This window comes from Hemitrygon akajei, chromosome 1 (genome assembly GCF_048418815.1).
Source record: "Hemitrygon akajei chromosome 1, sHemAka1.3, whole genome shotgun sequence".
In the NCBI taxonomy this organism is placed as follows: Eukaryota; Metazoa; Chordata; class Chondrichthyes; order Myliobatiformes; family Dasyatidae; genus Hemitrygon; species Hemitrygon akajei.
The window spans coordinates 221,678,203-221,693,441 of record NC_133124.1 but is presented as its reverse complement, the minus strand read 5'-3'; the positions used below and the strand labels follow the sequence as shown (position 1 = coordinate 221,693,441).

The following is a 15,239-nucleotide window of genomic DNA, read 5'->3' as shown; positions in this document are numbered from 1 at the left end:
TATAGATGGATAAATAATACTGAGAACATGATTTGTAGAGTCCTTGAAAGTGAGTCCCAAGGTTGTGGAATGAGCTCAGTGTTGGGGTGAGTGAAGTATCACCTCTGGTTCAAGAGCCTGACGGTAGGGAGGTAATAACTGTTCTGGGACCTGAGGCTCCTGAATTCCTTCATGATGGCAACAGCAAGAACAGAACATGGCCTGAGTGGTGGGGATCCTTGATGATAGATGCTGATCTCCTGCAACAGCGTTTTGTGTAGATGCACTCAATATTGGGGAGAGCTCTGCCAGTGATGGACTGGGGTGTATCCACTACTTAGGCTTTTCCGTTCAAGGGCATTGGTGTTTCCATTCCAGGCAGTGATGCAGCCAGTCAACGTACTATCCACCACACTTCTATACAAGTTTGCCGAAGTTTTACATGACATGCCGAACTTTTACAAACTTTTAAGAAAGCAGAGACACTGCCATGCTTTCAGCACAATTGCACTTTCATGCTGAACCCAGGACAGGTCCCCTTTAAGGATAATGCTGAGGAATTTAAAGTCGCTGACCCTCACCACCTCTGATCCCCTGATAAGGGCTGTCGACTGGACCTTCGGTTTCCTCCTCCTGTAGTCAATATCATCTCTTGGGTTTTACTGACATTGAATGAAAGGATGGTGTTCTGGCACCACTCAACCAGATTTTCAATCTCCCACCCTCCTATATGCTGATTCAGCACCACCCATGACTCGGCCGACAACAGTTGTGGTGTGCATAACAAATGTAAATATTCAAGAGTACTGTCATTTCCAGTACACAAGTGTAAATAAAAACAATTGTTACTCCGACTCAAATGCAGCACAAAGAAACAGAGTAAGATAAGGAACACAATGAATATAAATGCATAAGATAACATATAGATTGACTGTATGTCCATAAGGTGACACTAGGCAAAGCAGTGTCTCTACACAAAGTGACTGACAGGAAATGATGAAATGAAGTAGTGGTGGCAGGGGTGTGGAGGGATGAGAAAGTGGGTTGAGGTATTAATCAGCCTTACCGCTTGGGGAAAGTAATTGTTTGAGTCTGTTGGTCCTGGCGTAGAGGGTGGGTGGGATCCTTCATGATGTTACTGGCCCTTTTCCAGCACCTTACCGTATATATGATGGCAGATAGACTGGTGCCAGTGACGTGTTGGGAAGTTTCGACTACCCATTGAGGAGCCTCCCTGTTCATCACAGTGTAGTTTTTATACCAAGAAGTGATACATCTGGTTAGGATGCTCTCTACTGCACATCTGTAGAGTGCACGAGTATAGATGTGCAAAGTCCAGCTCTCAGAAAGTGAAGCTGTCAATGAGTGTTCCTGATTGTGTAGGATATGTTCTAGCATCATGAGAGGTTGTGCACTCCCAGGAATTTGAAATGCTTGCAGATTCCACTGCTGTCCTGTCAATGTAAAGAGGGGGGGTGAATATAGCACAGGAGCTGTACTTAGCCTCACAGTCGTATGTATAAAATGAACAGAGCAGGAGGCTAAACACACGGCATTGTGGTGCACCTGCACCAGAGATTGTTGCCAATCTAAACTGACTGGTATCAACAAGGAAGAAAATCAAGGATCCAATTGCATAAGGAGGTATTGAGGCCAAGGTCCTGGAGCTTATTGATTTGCTTTGAGGGGATGATAGTATTGAATTCTGAGCCGTCATTGATAAAGAGCACCCTGATGTATGCATCTTTGCTGTCCACCTGTTCCAAGGTTGAGTGAAGAGCCAATGAAATGGCATCTGCTGTGGACCTGTTGCTCCGGTAGGCAAATTGGAGTGGATTCACGTCACTTCTCAGGCAGGAGTTGATATGTTTCATCACAGTGGATGTAAATGCTACTGGACAATAGTCACTGAGGCAGGTTATCACATTCTTCTTGGGCACTGGTATAATTGGAGCCTGCTTGAAGCAGATGGGTACTTCAGACAGCTGAAGCAAAGTTTAAAGATATCAGTGAATACTCCAGCCATCAATCAGATCAACACAGCTCCATAGTACGCAGCCCAGTACCCCAACTAAACCGATGCTTTCCTTGAGTTCACCCTCCTGAAGGATGTTCTCATGTCAGCCTCGGAAACTGAAATCACAGGGTCTTCACGTAGAAGTTCATGAAAGTGCCTCCACATTTTGTGGTCAGCACTGAGCTCATCTGGAAGCAAAACCTTGTTGTCACATCGCGTGGTTTTACTTTGCAGGAGGTGATAGCGATCAAGCCTTCCCACAACTGTTCAGCATCCTTCAATGATTCAAGTTTGATCTGGAATTGCCACTTCACAGAGGCTGTACATCAACTTCCTGTATTTTACTTGATCACTAGTTCTAAATGCCACTGATCTGGCCCTCAGTAGATTGTGGGTCTTGCGATTCTAGTGATGGGGTAGTAATGCAGCAACAATACCATGAAGCTACCCCTCATTATATATAATACTGAGAACATGAGTTGTAGACTCCTTGAAATGGAGTCCATACTTTCTGAAATCAGTTTAGAGCAGTGTTGAGTGAAGTTATCCACACTGGTTCAGCAACTTGATGGTGAAGGGTAATAACTGTTCCTGAACCTGGTGGTGTGGGACCTGATGGTTGAGGGGTAATAACTGTTCCTGAACCTGGTGGTGTGGGACCTGATGATTGTAGGGTAATAACTGTTCCTGAACCTGGTGGTGGGGGCCTGATGGTTGAGGGGTAATAACTGTTCCTGAACCTGGTGGTGTGGGACCTGATGATTGTAGGGTAATAACTGTTCCTGAACCTGGTGGTGGGGGCCTGATGGTTGAGGGGTAATAACTGTTCCTGAACCTGGTGGTGTGGGACCTGATGGTTGAGAGGTAATAACTGTTCCTGAACCTGGTGGTGTGGGACCTGACGGTTGAGGGGTAATAACTGTTCCTGAACCTGGTGGTGTGGGACCTGATGATTGTAGGGTAATAACTGTTCCTGAACCTGGTGGTGTGGGACCTGATGGTTGAGGGGTAATAACTGTTCCTGAACCTGGTGGTGTGGGACCTGATGGTTGAGGGGTAATAACTGTTCCTGAACCTGGTGGTGTGGGACCTGATTGTTGAGGGGTAATAACTGTTCCTGAACCTGGTGGTGTGGGACCTGATGGCTGAGGGGCCAGAGTAGATAAATCTCAAGGACCTGACGGGGTATTCCCTCGGACCTCGAAGGAGACTAGTGTTGAAACTGCAGGGGCCCTGGCAGATATATTTAAAATGTCGGTATCTACAGGTGAGGTGCCGGAGGATTGGAGGATAGCTCATGTTGTTCCATTGTTTAAAAAAGGCTCTAAAAATAATCTGGGAATTATAGGCTGGTAAGTTTGACATCGGTAGTAGATAAATTATTGGAAGGAGTACTAAGAGATAGGATCTACAAGTATTTAGATAGACAGGGACTTATTAGGGAGAGTCAACATGGCTTTGTGCGTGGTATGTCATGTTTAACAAATCTATTAAGAGTTTTTCGAGGAGGTTACCAGGAAAGTGGATGAAGGGAAGGCATTGGATGTTGTCACATGGACTTCAGTAAGGCCTTTGACAAGGTCCTGCTTGGAATGTTAGTTAGGAAGATTTAGTCGCTAGGTATACATGGTGAGGCAGTAAAGTGGATTAGACACTGGCTCAATGGGAGAAGTCAGAGAGTGGTAGTGGAGGATTGCTTCTCTGAGTGGAGGCCTGTGACTAGTGGTGTGCCACAGGGATCAATGCTGGGTCCATTGTTATTTGTCATCTATATCAATGATCTGGATGATAATGTGGTAAATTGGATCAGCAAATTTGCTGATGATACAAAGATTGGAGGTGTAGTGGACAGTGAGGAAGACTTTCAAAGCTTGCAGAGGGATTTGGACCAGCTGGAAAAATGGGAGATGGAGTTTAATACAGACAAGTGTGAGGTATTGCACTTTGGAAGGACAAACCAAGGTAGAACATACAAGGTAAATGGTAGGGCACTGAGGAGTGCAGTAGAACAGAGGGATCTGGGAACACAGATACAAAATTCCCTAAAAGTGGCATCACAGGTAGATAGGGTAACTACTATTAGAGAGCTTTCGGTACATTGGCCTTTATAAATCAAAGTATTGAGTATAAGAGTTGGAATGTTATAGTGAGGTTGTATAAGATATTGGTGAGGCCGAATTTGGAGTACTGTGTGCAGTTTTGGTCACCTAATTACAGGAAGGATATTAATAAGGTTGAAAGAGTGCAGAGAAGATTTACAAGGATGTTAGGAACATAGAAAATAGGTGCAGGAGTAGGCCATTCGGCCCTTCGAGCCTGCACCGCCATTCAGTATGATCATGGCTGATCATCCAACTCAGAACCCTGAACCTGCTTTCTCTCCATACCCCCGATCCCTTTAGCTACAAGGGCCATATCTAACTTCCTCTTAAATATAGCCAATGAACCGGCTTCAACTGTTTCCTGTGGCAGAGAATTCCACAGATTCACCACTCTCTGTGTGAAGAAGTTTTTCCTCATCTCGGTTCTAATAGGCTTCCCCTTTATCCGAGTCAGCATGGATTTATGAAGGGAATATCATGCTTGACTAATCTTCTGGAGTTTTTTTGAGGATGTAACTATGAAAATGGACAAGGGAGAGCCAGTGGATGTAGTGTACCTGGACTTCCAGAAAGCTTTTGATAAAGTCCCACATAGGAGATTAGTGGGCAAAATTAGGGCACATGGGTATTGGGGGCAGAGTACTGACATGGATTGAAAATTGGCTGGCTGACAGGAAACAAAGAGTAGCGATTAACGGGTCCCTTTCAGAATGGCAGGCTGTGACCAGTGGGGTACCGCAAGGTTCAGTGCTGGGACCGCAGCTGTTTACAATATACATTAATGATTTAGATGAAGGGATTAAAAGTAACATTAGCAAATTTGCTAATGACACTAAGTTGGGTGGCAGTGTGAAATGTCAGGAGGATGTTATGAGAATGCAGGGTGACTTGGACAGGTTGGGTGAGTGGGCAAATGTATGGCAGATGCAGTTTAATGTGGATAAATGTCAGGTTATCCACTTTGGTGGCAAGAACAGGAAGGCAGATTACTATCTAAATGGAGTCAAGTTAGGAAAAGGGGAAGTACAACGAGATCTAGGTGTTCTTGTACATCAGTCAATGAAAGCAAGCATGCAGGTACAGCAGGCAGTGAAGAAAGCTAATGGCATGCTGGCCTTTATAACAAAAGGAATTGAGTATAGGAGTAAAGAGGTCCTTCTGCAGCTGTACAGGGCCCTGGTGAGACCCCACCTGGAGTATTGTGTGCAGTTTTGGTCTCCAAATTTGAGGAAGGACATTCTTGCTATTGAGGGAGTGCAGTGTAGATTCACAAGGTTAATTCCCGGAACGGCAGGACTGTCATAAGTTGAAAGATTGGAGCAACTGGGCTTGTATACACTGGAATTTAGAAGGATGAGAGGGGATCTGATTGAAACATATAAGATTATTAAGGGATTGGACACGCTGGAGGCAGGAAGCATGTTCCCACTGATGGGTGAGTCCAGAACTAGAGGCCACAGTTTAAGAATAAGGGGTAGGCCATTCAGAACAGAGATGCAGAAAAACTTTTTCACCCAGAGAGTGGTGGATATGTGGAATGCTCTGCTCCAGAAGGCAGTGGAGGCCAAGTCTGGATGCATTCAAGAGAGAGTTAGGTAGAGCTCTTATAGATAGCGGGGTCAAGGGATATGGGGAGAGGGCAGGAACGGGGTACTGATTGTGTATGATCAGCCATGATCACAGTGAATGGCAGTGCTAGCTAGAAGAGCCAAATGGCCTGCTCCTATACCTACTGTCTATTGTCTATTATCCTTAAACTGTGACCCCTCATTCTGAACTTCCCCAACATCGGAAACAATCTTCCTGCATCTAACCTGTCCAATCCGTTTAGAATTTTATACGTTTCAATAAGATTCCCCCTCAATCTTCTAAATTCCAGCGAGTATAAGCCTAGTCAATCCAGTCTTTCTTCATATGAAAGTCCTGCCATCCTAGGAATCAATCTGGTGAACCTTCTTTGTACTCCCTCTATGGCAAGAATGTCTTTCCTCAAATTAGGGGACCAAAACTGCACACAATACTCTGGGTGCAGTCTCACCAAGGCCTTGTACAACTGCAGTAGAACCTCCCTGCTCTTGTACTCGAATCCTCTTGCTATGAATGCCAACATACCATTTGCCTTTTTCACCGCCTGCTGTACCTGCATGCCCACTTTCAATGACTGGTGTACAATGACACCCAGTTCTCATTGCACCTCCCCTTTTCCTAATTGGCCACCATTCAGATAATAATCTGTTTTCCTGTTCTTGCAACCAAAGTGGATAACCTCACATTTATCCACATTAAATTGCGTCTGCCATGAATTTGCCCACTCACCTTACCTATCCAAGTCACCCTGCATCCTCTTAGCATCCTCCTCACAGCTAACACCATCGCCCAGCTTTGTGTCATCCGCAAACTTGGAGATGCTGCATTTAATTCCCTCGTCTAAATCATTAATATATATTGTAAACAACTGGGGTCCCAGCACTGAGCCTTGCGGTACCCCACTAGTCACTGCCTGCCATTCTGAAAAGGTCCCATTTACTCCCATTCTTTACTTACTGTCTGCCAACCAATTCTCTATCCACATCAATACCATACCCCCAATACCATGTGCTTTAAGTTTGCACACTAATCTCTTGTGTGGGACTTTGTCAAAAGCCTTTTGAAAATCCAAATATACCACATCCACTGGCTCTCCCCTATCCACTCTACTAGTTACATCTTCAAAAAATTCTCTAAGATTTGTCAGACACGATTTTCTTTTCACAAATCCATGCTGACTTTGTCCGATGATTTCACCGCTTTCCAAATGTGCTGTTATCACATCTTTGATAACCAACTCTAGCATTTTCCCCACCACCGATGTCAGGCTAACCGGTCTATAATTCCCTGGTTTCTCTCTCACTCCTTTTTTAAACAGTGGGGTTACATTAGCCACCCTCCAATCCTCAGGAACTAATCCAGAATCTAAGGAGTTTTGAAAAATTATCACTAATTCATCCACTATTTCTTGGGCTACTTCCTTAAGCACTCTGGGATGCAGACCATCTGGCCCTGGGGATTTATCTGCCTTTAATCCCTTCAATTTACCTAACACCACTTCCCTACTAACATGCATTTCCCTCAGTTCCTCCATCTCACTAGACCCTCAGTCCCCTACTTTTTCCGGGAGATTATTTATGTCCTCCTTAGTGAAGACAGAACCAAATTAGTTATTCAATTGGTCTGCCATGTCCTTGTTCCCCATGATCAATTCACCTGTTTCTGACTGTAAGGGACCTACGTTTGTCTTAACCAATCTTTTTCTTTTCACATACCTATAAAAGCTTTTACAGTCAGTTTTTATGTTCCCTGCCAGCTTTCTCTCATAATATTTTTTCCCTTTCCTAATTAAGCCCTTTGTCCTCCTCTGCTGGTCTCTGAATTTCTCCCAGTCCTCAGGTGTGCCGCTTTTTTTTTGCTAATTTATATGTTTCTTCTTTGGACTTGATACTATCCCTAATTTCCCTTGTCAGCCACGGGTGCACTACCTTCCCTGGTTTATTCTTTTGCCAAACTGGGACGAACAATTGTTGTAGTTCATCCATGCAATCTTTAAATGCTTGCCATTGCATATCCAACATCAGCCCTTTAAGTATCATTTGCCAGTCTATCTTAGCTAATTCACGTCTCATACCTTCAAAGTTACCCTTCTTTAAGTTCAGAACTTTTGTTTCTGATTAACTATGTCACTCTCCATCTTAATGAAGAATTCCACCATATTATGGTCACTCTTGCCTCACACAACAAGATTGCTAACTAACCCTTCCTCATTGCTCAATACCCAGTTTAGAATGGCCTGATCTCTAGTTGGTTCCCTGACATGTTGGTTCAGGAAACCATCTCGCATACATTCCAAGAAATCCTTTTCCCCAGCACCCTTACCAATTTGGTTCACCCAATCTATATGTAGATTGAAGTCACCCATTATAACTACTGTTCCTTTATTGCACGCGTTTCTAATTTCCTGTTTAATGCCATCTCCAACCTAACTACTACTGTTAGCTGGCCTGTACACAACTCCCACCAGCGTTTTCTGCCCCTTAGTGTTATGCAGCTCTACCCATATCGATTCCACATCCTCCAAGCTAATGTCCTTCCTCTCTATTGCGTTAATCTCCTCTCTAACCAGCAATGCTACCCCACCTCCTTTTCTTTCCTGTCTATCCCTCCTGAATATTGAATATCCCTGGATCTTGAGCTCCCATCCTTGGTCACCCTGGAGCCATGTCTCTGTGATCCCAACTATATCATATTCATTAATAACTATCTGCACATTCAATTCATCCATCTTGTTACGAATGCCCCTCGCATTGACACAGAAAGCCTTCAGGCTTGTTTTTACAACACTCTTAGCCCTTATACAATTATGTTGAAAAGTGTTGCCGTGACTTGAGAAACTGAGTTACAGAGAAAGGTTAAATAGGTTAGGGCTTTATTCCCTGGAGCGGAGAAGAATGAGGGGAGATTTGATAGAGGTATATCAAATTATGATGGGTATAGATAGAGTGAATGCAAGCAGGCTTTTTCCATTGAGGCTAGGGGAGAAAAAAAAACAGAGGACATAGTTAAGGGTGAAGGGGAAAAAGATTAAAGGGAACATTAAAGGGGGGGCTTCTTCACACACAGAGTGGTCAGAGTGTGGAATGAGCTGCCAGATGAAGTGGTAAATGTGGGCTCACTTTTAACATTTAAGAAAAACTTGGGACAGGTACATGGATGAGAGTTGTAAGGAGGGATATGGTCCAGGTGCAGGTCAGTGGGACTAGGCAGAAAAATGGTTCGGCACAACCAAAAAGGGCCAAAAGGCCTGTTTCTGTGCTGTAAATTCTAAGGTTCTATGGGTGATAACTGTTCCTGAACCTGATGGTTGAGGGGTAATAACTGTTCCTGAACCTGGTGGTGTAAGATCTGATGGTTATAGGGTAATAATTGTTCCTGAACCTGGTGGTGTAGGATCTGATGGTTATAGGGTAATAACTGTTCCTGAACCTGGTGGTTTGTGACCTGATGGTTGAGGGGTAATAACTGTTCCTGAACCTGGTGGTGTGGGACCTGATGGTTGAGTGGTAATAACTGTTCCTGAACCTGGTGGTGTAGGATCTGATGGTTATAGGGTAATAACTGTTCCTGAACCTCATGATGTGGGATCTGAGGCTGATGTTTCAGGATTCCAGCAAAGGGTGGGTATTGAACTCATTCCTCAGGTATCCTTGCCAAAAGTACTCCATTCTTACAGATCCCAAAACATTCCTTGGGAACTCCCTGGAAACAACAGCACAGAATGAGATGTACTGTGTTCCCTAGTTCTTCCCACCCCACCTCTGAACTTTCAGCAAAAAACAGAATTCCAGTAATGGTAGCAGCAGAGGTCATCCTGCACACTTTTCAGTCCTAGACAGACCACTGCTAAGAACCTGCTCTGCTTGTTATCCTCTCTGGATGGAATGCCGGTACCAGGGGAAGTGGCTGAAGCAGGTCCAACTCTGTCATTTCAGAAGAACTTGGTAGGTACATGAAGGGAAGGAGGATATGGGCTGACCAGAGTAAAATTAGTTGGGTTGGTGAGGATTGATTAATCTGAGGGGCCTTTATCTGTGCTGTCTTGTTTTATAAGTTTCCTTAAGTTTATTATAGCCGGGGTGGTAATGAGGACAAGCTCCCACTACCTATTAAATGACGAGCACCTCAAATAGCCTCTGACAACCAAGTCCAGCTGCTGGCCTTCATGTGTGGCTTAGCTACTAAGCCCAGTGAAACTATTTCTACTGACAGGAGAAGGGACAAAGGCGGGTTACTGGCACATTAAAACCAGCTCCTTCGGGCAGATAAGGCTCATCAGTTGTGCTTGACAGCTCATCTAGAAGGAAAACTCTTATCTCAAACCTCCACTGCCTTGCAGCTATACCCACTCAGAGGGAAGACTTTAGGAGTAAACTGGGAGGCAAAAATGCAGAGCCGGAGTCCCTAAGGCAGTACTACATTGAGTTCAATGTTGTTACGAAACTGTATCTGTCTCCACTGTTCCTTCGGGTTCATCAGATGCCTGGAAAGGGGTTATATCCATGGTTAATATTGACTGACGGAGGTCCTCACCTCATTGTTTTATGACCATGATTATAATTCCTTCCCTTTACTGTCTTAAACTTTGTAAAACACCAATAATTTTTTTTTAAAGTCCCAGGCCTATATAACAGGTAACTCAAGGACAGGTTAAACAAGTTTTGGAGATATTTTTAATGGAAGGAATTCTGGAACATCGAATAATGCTGGCAGAGCCATACTTACTGATACAGGACAGAGCAGACCCTTTGGTTCTTCAAGCCACACCACCCCAGGAACCCCCAACAAACCCGATTAACCCCGAACCTAATCACAGGACAATTTATAATCATCAATTAACCTACCCGGTATATCGTTGGACTATGGGAGGAAACTGGAGAACCTGGGAAAAACACATGCATTCCATGGGGAGGAATGTATAGACGGCGCCAGAATTGAACTCTGAAATGCCCGGAGGTGTAACAGCATCACACTAACTGCTACACTACCGTAGTACCCCAAACAGGGAGGTAGGGTCCTAAAGAGAGCTTTTTAGCACACTGGTCTTTGTCCTGAATACAGAAGTTGGGCTGTTATGTAGAAGTTGTATAAGACATTGATACGTGGAGTATTGTGTCTAGTTCTGGTCACCTACCTACAGGAAAGATGCAAGTAAGATTGAAAGAGTGCAATGAAATTTACCAGGATGCTGCCAGGACTTGAGTTATAAGGAAGGGTTGAATAGGTTAGGACTTTATTCCTTGAGTGTAGGAGAATGAGGGGAAATTTGATAGAGGAATACAAAATTGAGGGGTAGAGATACGGCAAATGCAAGTAGGCTTTTCCTACTGAGATTGGGTGAGACTACAACTAGGGGTGAAAGGCAACATATTTAAGGGGAACATCTTCATTCAAAGGATGGTGAGAGTGTGGAATGAGGTGCCAGAGGAAATGATGGATGCAGATTCAATTTTAACATTGAAGAGAAGGTTGGATAAGTACTTGGATGGGATGGTCCAGGTGCAGGTTGATGGGACTAGGCAGAATAACAGTTTGGCACAGATTAGATAAACTCTGTAATGGATGGTCCCAAGCTCAGGTGCAAGAGGAGCTCCTCCATACAGAAACACCAACAGCTGATCCAAAGTCCTCATCCCTGGGAGAGGAGGAACTTCACCTAGAAGCTGTATGAAACCATGAGGTGAAAGCGGAAGCCACAGGGTTGATCAACCTTCCATTGGCCTGGGTAGAGAGTTCTGGCGAGCCACTGTCAGTGGCCTGTGCCCCAGGTGGGTTAGATGGTCTGAAGTCTATGTTTCTGTGCTGTTGCACCCTACACATCTACACTTTCAGAAGTGAGATGTCAACAGTGAGCAGCAATGTGAAGAACAAGTGGTACTTGGTGGATGTGTGGTAACAACATCAAGGTTCTAGGTGAAGTTTATCACCAATCAGAAGAGCTTGGTGATGAGAAAAGTACAGTATAGGCTCTGAACACAAGTGTCTCAACAATGAGATAACAACCAGCAGACTTTACATAAAGATCTTCACAGCACCATACTTACATTGAAGTAGATCTCAGCATGTTGATAGGCCTTCATCGCCCACATCATTTCAACATTGGCCTGCAAAATGGAGACAAATTCAACAAGTGAATTTAGTTCCACAGAACAGCGGCAATACTCCAGTCATAGTAAATGGCAGTCATGAAACGTGAAAGCAGAATATTGTTATAATTTCCAGATCTTTCCCACTACCTTGTGACCTTGTGACCCATTTCCAAAGGAAACTTCTCCAATAAAACTGTTACAAATAATGTAAATAATACTACCAGCGACTAGATAATCAGAAGAGATCTGACAATCAGTATGTAGCATTTCATTAAAAACTAGCCTCCAAGTAACTATATCGTACTTTAGTTGGCATTTATGGATCTGGATATGGCTTTGATGAGGTTGCGACAATCCAACCATTTGCTCCAAGTAACATCTTCTCACTGCAGACACAGAACATTACAATACAGTACTGGCCATTCAGCCCACATTACTGTACTGACCCTTTAACCCTCTCCAAGATCTATCAAATCCTTCCCTACATTTTTCTATCATCCATGTGCCTATCTGAGAGTTTCTTAAATGTACCTAATATATCTGTTTGACAACCACCTCTGCCAGCACGTTCCACACAATCACCAATCTCTGTGTAAAAAAACCTGCCTTTGACATTCCCCATATATTTCCTTTCCAACACCTTAAAATTATATCCCCTCATATGAGCAAATTCCACCCTGGGAAAAAGTCTCTGACAATGCCTCTTATCATCTTGTGCGCTTCTACCAAGTCATCTCTCATACTCCTTCACTCTAAAGAGGAAATCCTAGCTTACTCAACCTATCCTCATAAGGCACGCTCTCTAATCCAGGCAGCATTGTGGTAAAACTCCTCCACAACCTCTCTAAAGTTTCCATACCCTTCCTGTAATGAGGTTTCCAGGTCAGAACACACTATTCCAAGTTCAGTCTAACCAGGGTTTTATAGAGCTGCAACATTATCTTGCAGCTCTTGAACCCAATCTCCCGACTAATGAAGACCAACATGTGACCCTCATCACATACCTCCCACTGGCTGGAGGAGACCACCAGCTGAAAAGAGAACTGAAGTCATCAACTGAAACAGTACATCAGATGGAATCATGGACAAAGGGGTGAAGATACTTTCCTAAACAGCCCTGCCACTTGTAAAGTCCATTTCACAAGGCTGGAGAGAAACAGAAGCTACATTGAGTGTGATGCAAAGTCAGTGATACTGTTGCCAAGTTTGCAGATGATACGAAGATTGGTGGAGGGGCAAGAGGTGTCAAGGAAGGATGCAGAAGGACTTAGGCAGATTAAGAGAATGGGCAAGAAGGTGGCAAATGAAATATTGCGTTGGAAAATGCATAGTCATGCACTTTGGTAGTAGAAATAAATGTGCGGATTGTTCTCTAAATGGGGAGAAAATCCAGGAATCTGAGATGCAGAGTCTTTGTGCAGAACACCCTGAAGGTTAACTTGCAGGTTGACTCAGTGGGGAGGAAGGCAAATGCGATGTTAGCATTCATTTCAAGAGGTCCAGAATACAAGAGCAGGATGTGATGCTGAGGCTTTATAAGACACTGGTAAGGCCTCACCTTGAGTATTGTGAACAGTTTTGGGCCCCTCATCTTAGAAAAGATGGGCTGGCATTGGAGAAGGTCCAGAGGAGGTTCACAAGAATGATTCCAGGAATGAAAGGGTTATCATACGAGGAACGTTGGATGGCTCTGGGTCTGTACTCGCTGGAATTCCAGAAGAATGAAGGGGGATCTCATTGAAACCTTTTGAATGTTGAAAGGCCTAGACAGAGTAGATGTGAAAAGGATGTTTCCCATGGTGGGAGAGTCTAGGACAAGAGGGCAAGCCTCAGGATAGAGGGGCACCCCCCTCAGCCTCCTTCACTCCAGGGAAAAGGATCCCAACCTGTCCAGTCTCTCCTCATAACTCAAGGTTCCAGTGCCGGCACCCATTTGTGGATCACTTCTGCTCCCCCTCCACACCCTTCCTAGTGTATGCCAGCTGAAACGTAGCTAATTCCAGAGTCCGTTTCATCAACATCTGTAATAGCTGTCAATTCTTGTACTCGGTACCCTTTCTGAGTAGGGGAATTAAAGGTTATGGGGGAAAAGGCAGGTATGTGGAAATGAGTCCATGGCCAGACCGCCATGAACTCATTGAATGGCGGAGCAGGCTCGACGGGCCAGCTGGCCGACTCCGGCTCCTGTTTCTTATGAAACCTAGCAAACCTGTCTATCTGTCGCCACTTGCAGGGAACCACATACCTGGTTCCTGAAGGGTTTCAGCCCGAAACGTCAACTGTTTACACTTTCCCATAGGTGCTGCCTGCCTGACCTGCTGAGCTCCTCCAGCATTGTGTGTGTGTTGCTTTGCATCTCTAGCATCTGCAGATTTTCTCATGTTTGTGAACCATGTACCTGTAACCCCTTGGTCTCCCTATTTTACAACACACTCTGACTTTTCTGTGTATCTCCTGACTTGATTTAACTTCCCAAGATGTATCACTTTGCAATTGTCTGAGTTAAATTTTATATGCCGTTCCTCGGCCAAGGTGCAAAGCACAATACATATCGTCTCACAGGACACAAAAAGTTGCAATCTATATGGAGTAGGTGGATAGTTAGGGGGACAGATAGGAGGTTCTGTGGAAGAGATCGAAAATCCCGGATGGTCTGTTGCCTCCCTGGTGCCAGGGTCTGCGATATCTCGGATCAAGTTCTCAGTATTCTCAAGAGGGAGGGTGAGTATATATAGGGCCCACAACATGGGTAGAAGAGTGAGGAGGTCCTGAAAGGTGAGTTTAGGGAGCTAGGTGCCAAGTTAAAGGACAGGACCTCCAGGATAGCAATCTCAGGATTGCTACCGGTGCCACATGCAGGTGAGTTTAGAAATAGTAAGATAGTGCAGATCAACACGTGGCTGAAGACATGGTGCAGGAGGGAGGGCTTCAGATTTATAGTTAATTGGGCAGTTTTCCAGGGAAGGTGGGGCCTGTTCCGGCGGGACGGTTTACATCTGAACTGGAGGGGGACAAATATTCTTACAGGTAGGTTTGCTAGAGAGGCTCCAGTGGATTTAAACTAGATATGAGGGGGGAGGGGAACCAGAGTGTAGGAACAGATGTATGGGAGAAGGAAGAAAAAGAAGACAGTAAAGTTCTTTGTACTGTTAGAAATAAACAGAGCAGAAGAGGTGGAGAATTTCTTAAATGCATTTATTTTAATGCTAGGAGCATTGTAAGAAAGGTGGATGAGCTTAGAGCATGGGTTGGTGCCTGGAAATATGATGTTGTAGCTATTAGTGAAACATGGTTGCAGGAAGGGTGTGATTGGCAACTAAATATTCCTGGATTTCGTTGCTTCAGGTGTGATACAATCGGAGGGACAAGAGGGGGAGATGTTGCGTTGCTTGTCAGAGAAAATATTACAGCGGTGCTCTAGCAGGATAGATTAGAGGGCTCGTCTAGGCTATTTGGGTGGAATTG

At 44.4% G+C, this 15,239-nt stretch overlaps 1 protein-coding gene across 2 annotated transcripts in view; it reads right to left on the bottom strand.

The window, feature by feature from the left end:
* Window positions 1-15,239, bottom strand: part of pbdc1 (polysaccharide biosynthesis domain containing 1) — a 29,737-nt gene that overhangs the window by 8,013 nt on the left and 6,485 nt on the right. For both annotated transcript variants that reach the window (XM_073061990.1, XM_073061981.1), the window contains exon 3: window positions 11,730-11,789. In XM_073061990.1, coding sequence (XP_072918091.1) covers window positions 11,730-11,789 — 60 coding nt within the window. The remainder of the gene's footprint in view (window positions 1-11,729; window positions 11,790-15,239) is intronic.